General features: G+C 28.4%; 1 protein-coding gene across 1 annotated transcript; it reads right to left on the bottom strand.

Moving 5' to 3' along the window:
- Positions 1 to 6,393: 6,393 nt before the first annotated feature.
- On the bottom strand, positions 6,394 to 10,126 carry LOC112792118 (acetolactate synthase small subunit 1, chloroplastic). The gene is made up of 12 exons (XM_025835210.2): positions 9,689 to 10,126; positions 9,391 to 9,604; positions 9,199 to 9,282; positions 8,970 to 9,038; positions 8,608 to 8,691; positions 8,330 to 8,482; positions 7,986 to 8,072; positions 7,758 to 7,862; positions 7,537 to 7,659; positions 7,250 to 7,402; positions 6,692 to 6,757; positions 6,394 to 6,605 (listed from the first exon to the last, which is right to left on the bottom strand). The coding sequence occupies exons 1-12, from the start codon at positions 9,919 to 9,921 to the stop codon at positions 6,522 to 6,524; spliced, it is 1,455 nt and encodes a 484-aa protein (XP_025690995.1). The 5' UTR covers positions 9,922 to 10,126; the 3' UTR covers positions 6,394 to 6,521.
- Between the last annotated feature and the right edge of the window lie 674 nt (positions 10,127 to 10,800).

The following is a 10,800-nucleotide window of genomic DNA, read 5'->3' as shown; positions in this document are numbered from 1 at the left end:
AAATACCCTTGCGCTGCCGGAGGCTTAGCCTAATCAACTATGTGCACCCATTCCCAAACTCATAACACTTCCCTACATACAGGCGATAGTCAGACTCCACCACTTTGTACTGTACCCTGCGTCGGATGATATACGTCTTCACACTTAACACAGCCTCATCTTTTTTCTGAAACTGCTGACCAACCAGAAACTCTGTAAGACCACCTAACCCCTCGGCATCTCTAACACCAAATCCAGTAGTCTCCCTATAGTGTGGGTATTCCGGTTCGAACCCCCCGAGCTAGATACCACATCAACCAACTTTGCCAACGGCTCAGGTGTCCTAACCTCGGGAAACTGTCGACGACAGTGAAACAGGACCTGTAAGTCCTCATCACTCCCTATGGTGAAACAATCATACTTCAAGATTTCTTACAGCACTGAGATCAGAATGCGATAGAACATCTTCTGAACCCGTCTCACACCTTGCAGACCAAGTTTCTGTAGTATAGAATTCACAAACTCATCATAGCTCGTCGTAGGCCTGATAAAAATACTGAGAGGATCCTTATCAGTGAACTTCACACCAGATCGTGTTTTTCTCTTAATCGATCTTCTGTGATGCACCAACACTACAAAACTCTCCTCACTAGCCATTTTCTCACTCTAATGAGATCAATTCGCGTTCACACCATATTTATACACCTCTAACCCTGCATAATTCGAAACAATATAATTCGAACTATACATTGAATAATTCGAATCACCCCAATTAGAATTACTTTAAAATGTGTGTAATTCGAATCAGTATACTTCGAATTAGTGTGTGTGTAATTCGAATCACACTGATTCGAATTACATTGAGCAATGAGTTCGAATTACCCTAATTCGAACTACATAGAAATATGTCTTTGTTGATTCATGAACCAGTTTTTCATTTGGCTGATTTGCCCTATAATTAATATATATAATTGGTAACACAAGATTATTGTAATTGTGAATTTGGATCCAACATCGGGTTTATTAAAATATTCTTAGATTTTAGTGTATTTTAAGTATAGGAAAATTTAAATGTTATAATTAAATTTTAAATTTTTTGTTTGGCTGAGATACCTATACTTGTATTTTAAAATATTTTGTTTGAAAAAGATAGATTATTTTCATTCATAAAATATGTAGTTAATCTTATTATTTATAAATTTTTAAGTATGAATTAATGTATATAAAAATATTTTGAAGTGCAGAGAGGAGGAAATTATTTTCTTTAGAAAAATTAAAATTTTTCATTTTTAACAAGATCTCTTATTAAAATTTTTTAATTTTAAATTTTTCTCCAAAAAATTTTTTCAAACAACTTATTTTATCATTTAAAATTTTAAATATTCTCTAAAGTTACTTTCCCTCTTTTAAATTACCTGTTCAAATGCACTCTAAAGGTGATACAAGCTTGTTTCCCTTTTCATTATGGTCTTGAGGGGTCTTTTTGTCAACTGAAATATCTATAGTTAAATAAATCCTGTTATATGCATAAAAACAATTATTTATACTAGCGGCTCAACAGGCACGAGTCGCTTTTCTATTTTTTTAAGAAATTAATTTTATTTTTTTATTAATATATTATTTACTTTTCAAATTTATTAGATAAGTATTTTTTTTTATTTTAATATTAACGTGATCTTATTTATATTATATTTTGTTGAAACTAAAATTACTATAAGACACTTTAAAATGTTAAATTATAAAACCACACAATAGAGAGGTAATATAAAATGGTTATAGTTTAAAATTTTAGGTAATATATGAGGTGAAATATTCGATAGAGTAAATTTTTATTCTCAACTATTCTAAAATATACAAAAAGTATTTTCAGAATGATAATGCTTCTATTGTATTTCTTTAAAAGTTTTGAATGTCGTCTATTAATTTATAATATTTTTAATTTATTTTTTAAATTTATTATGACAAAATAACGATATGATGAGGATTTTGTCCGCTAAAATTGCGAAAATATTTTTAAAAAATAGTTTATTCATTGTACTTTATTTTATTTTTGTTTTTTGGGGTGTTTATGTTATATTCCATACATTATTAAATTTCAATTTGATAAGTTTTTTTATCACCAAGGGCTTATTATCTAGTTACTGTAATTTAATTAAGATTTATTTTTCATCACTAAATGATGTTATGTGTATTACGGTCATTGCCACTAGCGGCTCAACAGGCACTAACGTGCCTGTTCAGTCGCTTTTCTATTGTTTTTAAGAAATTAATTTTATTTTTTTATTAATATATTATTTACTTTTCAAATTTATTAGATAAGTATTTTTTTATTTTAATATTAACGTGATCTTATTTATATTATATTTTGTTGAAACTAAAATTACTATAAGACACTTTAAAATGTTAAATTATAAAACCACACAATAGAGAGGTAATATAAAATGGTTATAGTTTAAAATTTTAGGTAATATATGAGGTAAAATATTCGATAGAGTAAATTTTTATTCTCAACTATTCTAAAATATACAAAAAGTATTTTCAGAATGATAATGCTTCTATTGTATTTCTTTAAAAGTTTTAAATGTCGTCTATTAATTTATAATATTTTTAATTTATTTTTTTAAATTTATTGTGACAAAATAACGATATGATGAGGATTTTGTCCGCTAAAATTGCGAAAATATTTTTAAAAAATAGTTTATTCATTGTACTTTATTTTGTTTTTGTCTTTTGGGGTATTTATGTTATATTCCATACATTATTAAATTTCAATTTGATAAGTTTTTTTATCATCAAGGGCTTATTATTTAGTTACTGTAATTTAATTAAGATTTATTTTTCATCACTAAATGATGTTATGCGTATTACGGTTATTGCCATTAAATAATATTTGTAGTAACATTTTTTTAGTTTGTACTTAAATTAGTTATTCAATAAAAATTTGTCCGATAACTCATAAAAATATATACGATGTTATCTATATTTTTAGTTTGAGAATTTTTAATTTAGTTACCTATTGACTTGTAATATTTAATATAGTATTTAGATATTTTTTATGAAATTAGAACACATTTTGCCATGACCAAATTTTACTATCCATTAAATTTTTATTGGATAAAGATTCTATAATAAAAAGGATTTATATAATTTGTACAATACATTAATAAATACAATAAGATAAAATAAGACATATTTTTGTACTATTTTTCAATAGTTGTTGTTTTGTGTTTAAGGTAGATCTTTTCTAATTTTACTATTTAATTTTAAAAGATATATGTTATTACCAAAATTTTATTACAAAGTTATTGTTATTATTAGTCTTATGAATATATTGCCTATTTAAAATTTATAGTATTTGTTAATTATTTGTTTTTTTTTATTATAGAATTCATAATTTTGTTTGACATTAGGCATTTTATATAATAGTGTACAATATCAAACCTCTTAATTTATTCAATACAAAAAATATTTTAAACGAATATTATGCGATGAAGATAAAATATTAAAAATATAAGTAGAGTAAGTGAGTACTAACTATTCATATTTGCATGGCTTTTAGCATTGTTTGTAATTGGTTCATTATAAGAGATTGATTGAGGCATTGAATTAGTAGCAGTGGTGTATGTCTCGACCTACACTTATAAAAAAAACATACTTAATATGTTGTAGATTGTCTTAAAAGAATTAAAAATTAGTTATCAGAAATCAAATTAAATCGCGTAAATTAAATTAATTAATTTTGTTAATCTTCTATATTAAGATTTATTAATGTATAGGCAAAATGACTTAAAACGACGTTATTACATGTTTTAAATATATAGGGTACTAAATAGTTAGACATCACCACATCTTTTACTTGAACAACTTTATTATAATGTGATTCCAGACCTATATATTTAAAGAGCAATATAGATAATAAACATAATTTGAATTCATAAGAGTAAAATTAGTTATCATGATTAAAGTTAACTTTTATGTCGCGTATAAATGTGATTTTAATTATTTTAAATTTGTTTAATTTTATTCTAAAACAGATAATATTTTAAAAATAATATGCTTCTATTATATTTTTTTCTATTGATTTTTTTCAAAGTTTGAATATCGTCCATTAATTTGTGACATTTTTAAATTTATTTTTTAAATTTATTATGATAAATTAACAATATGATAAGTATTTTATCCGTTAAGATTGCAGAAATATTTTTAAAAAAATAGTTTATTTGTTATACTCTAATTTATCTTTATTTTTTGTGTTTATATGTTAACATTTTCAATTAGGAATTTATTACATATTTAATATTATTTAATTAATATATTTTTTAATAATAAATAATGTTACGTGTCTCATAATTATTATCATTGGTTGATATAATAGTATTTTTTTTAATTGATATTTAAAATAGTTATTCAATAAAAATTGATTCAGTAACTCATATAAACATGTAAAGCGTTATCTATGTTTTTAATTTTAGAATTTAAAAATTATTTATCCGATCACTGTTTGTAATATTTAATATAGTATTTAGATTTTTTATAAAATTATGACCCATTTTACCATGATCAAATTTTGGCATTTGTTAAATTTTTAAATGGACAATAATTTTATAGTAAGAAGAATTAATTTTTATTTATGCCATGTATTTAAATACATGAGATGAAATATCAATATTTTTATATTCTTCTTCTATCATTATATTTGTATTTAAGTCAAATTTCTCCTGGTTTTATTTTAAAATTATAAAAAATATATATTATTACCAAAATTTTAAAATATTAAAATATAAATTAAAATAAAAACTAAAAAAATTAAATTAAAGTATATTAAAAATCATTATGTTACATTAATTTAACACAATATATAAATACTATTTTGATAATAAAATTATTATGTTTGACAACTTTTTGTAATTATCTTATAACGTAGTATTTTTATATATAAAATGACTTCATTTTTTTAATATAAGAATGCAAATACATATTTTTTTATTTTTAATATTTTATCCCAAGCATCTACATTAATTTGAAACATAAATATATATTTTTTTAATAATTTTTTATAATAAAAGTTTTAGTTAAAGAGTACTCAATACTTCTTTTTATAATTTAGAGCAGTAAATTTATTTTCATTTTATAATTATTACTTTATAAAATATATTTAATCACTCAAATTTAAAAATACACATGGCAAAAAATAAGCAATATGTTAATATTTTTTTTCTTTATTCTATTTGTTATTATTAGTTTTATGAATACATTATTTATTTTAATTTTTTAATTATTTATATATTATATGATAAAGATGGAATATTAAAAAATATTATTTTGTCCACTAAATTTATTTTATAAAATAGATTATGTAAGGATATACGAAATCTAAAAAAATTGGACACCAAATTTTAGTAACTTTTTGTATTTTTTTATTAAAAAGTGCTCTGTAATATGTACTTTTTTTTAAGTTAAATAATAAGTATAAGAGTGTATATTAATTTAATTAATTTTGTTATAGAATACCAACTAATTATGTTACTATAACGTCTATTATTTTGTTATTGAAAATGAATCGGTATTTAAATTGAGTACGTATTAATAGTTTTTTTTATTGAAAGTGAATAAAATAAAAAAAAATTGAATACGTAGTAGCAGTTTTTTTTATTGAAATCAGTTTTTAAGTTCTGTCGTGGAATAAAGCTAGTTTCTAATAAAAAGAGTTGGTATAGATAAAATATATATTCAAATATAAAATATATATTAAAAATAAGTAAAATATATATAATATACATAAATATACTGTGACTGATTAATAGTTAATTTTTGTGTACATATGACATTTTGTTGTCTGACACTAAGGAATCCTTGGTTAAGTAAAATTTGGATTCTCTAAATTTTAATTTTTTACTTTAGAAGGTAAAATGTGAATGTGATCTCTTACCCTTAAATAATTTCTCTCATATTTTCTTTTGATTCCATCTATTAAATAAATGGTAAAAAATCACACTTTACCTTATAAAGTGAAATTCAAAATTTAGAAAATCCAAATCCAACGAGGCATTTCAATGGTAATAATCCAGAGATTAACTTTTTTTTAAAACAGTTTTTATTGAAAAATATAACTACAATTCTTCAAATTAAATAAGCCAATTTCTTGATAATAGTGTAGACAGTGGTACCACCTAAAATAAAAAGAAGAAAACCTAGACAAAAAAAGGAAAAGACAAATAAAAGGAACTCGAGACTGGACAAATTTTAAAGTTAGACAACTCAGTTATCTTTAGTTTTATTTATCCAATAATTCAATTCAGACTACCTTTATAGCTTAATTCTATAAGTAATTGTTCCTGTTCTTTCTATATTACCCGTCAATGTTTAAAAACATTTTTCCTAGCTGCATTTTATTTGAATGCAATTTAGGCTAGATTTCCCTGACCAAAGAGAAGTGCAGCTTTGAAATTACTAGTTACCGTCAAAATTTCTAGTCAAGAACAAACACGCCGAACTTAGAAGGTGAAAAACACAAGGTTCAACGCAGTTTAAACAATTACAATTTACAAGGGAAAGGAATATCCACGCAAGTATTTGGAGTCTACCCCTGACTCGCGCACCAGTGCTATGCGCCCAGTTCGTGCCACCTTAAACAAACACACAATGATTACAAGTTTTGTTGATTGGAAAAAAAGCACCATATTCTAAATGCAATGCTGAAGAAAGCACAAACCTCACAAATCCCATACGGTTCCAACGTTCTCTGCAACGCCACCATTTTGTCCAGATCTCCAGTAACCTAGAACAAAAGTATATTTAGATTTATTTCACAGGTTGCAAAAACAATATTTGAGGTAAATAAATAAAAGAGAAAGAAAATTCACTAGGATAACATTTTTTTGTCTATCAGCCAATACTTATTAATTTGAATGCAAAGTTGTTGATAACCATTACATAACCCCAACTGGGGGTTAGAACTAATAAACGTGCAAGCAAATATCAACAAGTTTGTGTCTATATGGTGTCATCAAAGTCGTCCAGGAGAAACATATCTTGTGTCTCAATTTTCCTATTAATAGTAAATTCAACTAAAATAAATTGCTTTCGTTTAAGTACATTGTAGTTGCTAATTCAACATTCTTTTGTTAGTAAAGTAGCACTGAGTTGAGTTTCTATCTTTCTTTCTATTGTTTTTTCTTAAGGATACATAGTATTCTCAGCTATCAATATAAGTTGATGCCAAATATGAGATCATGCCCCTGGTTAAAGATTCTAACAAAAAAAAAATCACCTCAAGGGTTACTGTATGATCAGATACATCAACGGCTTTAGCCCTAAAAATGGTGGCGATATCGAGGACATCACGTCGTGCAGCAGTATTGACAGCAATCTTTATCAGCATCAATTCTCGCTCAGCAAATGGCAAGTGGGTGAGATCATGAACCTGGAGAAAAGTCAATTAAATATGATCGAAATAGTGAGCAAATTCTAAAATGCAGTGCCACAAACACCACTGCAAATATTGTAAAGCTGGGAAGTCAGTTTAGGACGTGAGAAGTTTTGGTAAAGATTTCGAACCTCATGCAGTTCTACTAGCTTATACAGTTGCTGCACCAACTTGCCAATTGACTCATCTGTCCCTGGAACCACAGTTGTAATTCTAGAAAGTCCTTCAACTTCCGCATGTCCCACAGCTAAACTCTGGCCACAAACATATGAGCATGAGAGAACAAATAAACTAACAAGTATATCTAATATTACAGCTAAAGATAAGTAGAAATCAAATTGAGGAAGCAAACCTGAATGTTGTATCCCCTTCTAGCAAAAACCCCTGTGACTAAGTTGAGAACTCCAGGAGAATCATTCACAAGGATGGATAAAGTGTGCGATTGAATTCCAGTGGTCTGAAGGCATCATATCATCAAAGATATTAGAAGGTAGGATGAACTAAACATTATTGCATCTACAGTACATACATAAAAAGCGAGTTAACTATACATACATAAAAAGGGAGTTGACTATCTTACATCATCATCATTGAGAACACCCCAGTGAGCATCAAGTACTTGCTTGACTATAAAGCCATCTGAAGGCTCTGAAGGATAAACATCACCCTTCACATAAGCAAAAATTTTAGAGAAAAGAAAAGGACAGAGACTAGATAAGAATTTATCAGGGTTTAAATAAATCCAAGTAGAGTTTATTAGGGTTTAAAGAAATCCAAGTAGAGAAGGGATGAAAAATATTGAACACAGTGGAACACATTTAAGTCACTATAGCTTCAAGTCAATATGTTACAAATCTAAAATTTTTGGTCCAAAAATGGAATTAGAAAGGTAAATGGAACAACTAAAGAGCATGAAGACAGTACCCCCACAGGTGTATCAGTGTTGGTAATAGGATTGCTAGTTTTGGCTGCCTCAAGGGCATTAACAACTGGTTTTACTTCAAGATCCGGATAAGAAGCAGCTGAAAACCGCCAAAATGGAGCAGAGGCACCCAACTTCTCCCTTCTCAAAGCAATCTAGTTGCAGTTACAACATGACACAATGACAAATTATTAAATTTTATGTAACCCAACAATATAATGTATGTCAAAGTAACCAAGATAAAACTAAATTTCTAAGGTACTAAATTGAACTTCCCAACCTTTCCGGTTCTAGCTATTTCTTTAATTCCAAACTTGCTTAGATTTCTTTCAAATGCAACGAGCTTCCCTGGATCTCCAGTGACCTGTAACATTTGTAAGAAAATTCACTTGAAACTGTGACTTGATATGATAGTTTATCGAGACACTAAGCTTTCTGAGACTTTAGGATCATTTGGTAGATGTGATGGATAATAATTGAAAAAAAACTAGAGTAACAAGTATATGAAATGCATAAAGACCCCAGCCAAGACCAGCCTTCAACTATAATAAGGTTTATTCACATGCATAGAATAAATCAGACATTTAAAAAAGCAGTGATTAAACATTAATAATAACATATCTAAAGTTGTTCAGCAATAACCTCAATCGTCACAGAATGTTCCGAGGTATCCACGACCTTAGCTCTGAAGATGTCCACAAACCACTTTATCTGAAAATTCCCAAGCGGATGGAAAAGAAAAATAGTAAAGAAAAAGCTCTGCTAGGAAAATAAACAAACACCACATGTGCGCAGTCCCCTAGAATCTTACTTTATAGAACATGAATCTTTTTGGCAACAAATTATGCACGCAGACACATATAACTTATACCTCATTATAGTATTTGGGATCGGATTTCACTTTTATGAGCATTAATTCACGTTCCACCTGTGGCTCGTTCGAAAGATCTTCAACCTAATCAACACCATTGACACATGTTGCAGTCAGAAACCACTCATGTTCAGTTTCGCTTAAATTAAATTCATCCAACATCACCAATAATAATTACAAAATGAACATTACCTTTAATACATTGACGAGCTTGTGGAGCTGCTCCACGACTTGCCGGAGCACCCTATCGGTGCCGGAGACGACGATGGTGAAGAGCGCCTTGTCCTCGTTGAGACCAACTGCGAGAGACTCGATGTTGTAACCTCTTCGCGCGAAAACCCCCGCAATTCTGTTAATCATTCCGCTCTCGTCACCAACGAAGACCGAAATCGTGTGCCGCCTAACCCTGCATCACAGACACAATCAAAGAAATCACGACATTGCGCACACGCGCCAAACAAGAGCGTGGAACAAGAGGGAGGGAACGTGCTTTGATCGGACGGCGGGAGGGGGAGGGCCGTTGGAAGAGAGAGCTGCATCTTCGGCGAATTTTCCTCCGGCGCCGCCGGAGCTGACGGCGCGAATGGAGAGTTTATTGTGGCGGATGAGTGAGCGGGATGGAGGAGCGGGAGGTAGGTTTGGAAAGAGGGAGAAGGTTTTGTTTGGTTGAGGGAATGAGGAATGGAGTTTGAAGGCATGGATTGGAGCTGGAGCTACAGCCATGCCAAACAGTGTGTAAGAAAATGATGTTAGTGAGTGTAGGGTGGCTACTTTGCTATCCTGCTAGTTGTGCTTCTAACGGTAGTAAGGTGCTACTTCCGATATTGGGTTTCAAGCGGCGGCGCTTCTACTGCTACTCTGCCTCAACTAATTGTTAACTGGCAAAATAATCGATGAGCCCCTGGTTAAGTGGTAAATACTTTACTTCACATCAAATTTTTTTTTTTTTACCAAAAGTAATATTTGCATAAGAAGATCTGTCCGTAAAATCAATTATCATGTATTTACGGCTGATTTTTTTTATGTGGAAGAAATATTGGTGTTTTTTTTGGAAAATGAGATTATTTGGTATAATTACAGATATGTAGATTTTGTAGGTGAAAAGTCAACATGTGAAGGGCGTAGTGCAATACGTAGGGGGCGTGGTGCAACACGTGAGGGACGTGTACACGTGTCAACATTCTGGCCAACACATGGAGAACGTGTTGGACACGTAACAGTGTATTGGCCAACACCTGGAGACGTATTGAATGAATTCCACAATATTATAATACACTTCAAATATCAATATTTAACCAAAATATCACCTCTATTTTCATATTAAAAATAATTTCTGTGTATTTACACACATATATATATATATATAATTTAACTTATTTTTAATATATATATTTTAAATATTTTTTATATTAAGAATTAATTTTAATATATATTTAATATAATTAATTTTTAATAAATTAAATAATATATATATTTATACATAAATATATAATAACTGATTTTAATATATATAATTTTTATTTTTTATTTTAATTTTAACTTACAATTTTGACATTTAAAGTTTGAATTGCTGTATATAAAAAATTATTTTGTGCATAACTT

This window comes from Arachis hypogaea, chromosome 13, assembly GCF_003086295.3.
Source record: "Arachis hypogaea cultivar Tifrunner chromosome 13, arahy.Tifrunner.gnm2.J5K5, whole genome shotgun sequence".
Lineage (NCBI taxonomy): Eukaryota > Viridiplantae > Streptophyta > Magnoliopsida > Fabales > Fabaceae > Arachis > Arachis hypogaea.
The sequence above is the reverse complement of the archived record's forward strand: the minus strand, read 5'-3'. Positions and strand labels throughout refer to the sequence as shown.

Excerpts from the sequence above, each read along its gene's own strand:
- LOC112792118 (XM_025835210.2), bottom strand. The coding sequence starts at position 9,921 with ATGGCTGTAGCTCCAGCTCCAATCCATGCCTTCAAACTCCATTCCTCA. Across the intron at positions 8,483-8,607 it reads AAATAGCTAGAACCGGAAAG|ATTGCTTTGAGAAGGGAGAA; the intron begins GTTGGGAAGTTC and ends AACTGCAACTAG. Across the intron at positions 6,606-6,691 it reads AACCGTATGGGATTTGTGAG|GTGGCACGAACTGGGCGCAT; the intron begins GTTTGTGCTTTC and ends TGTTTGTTTAAG.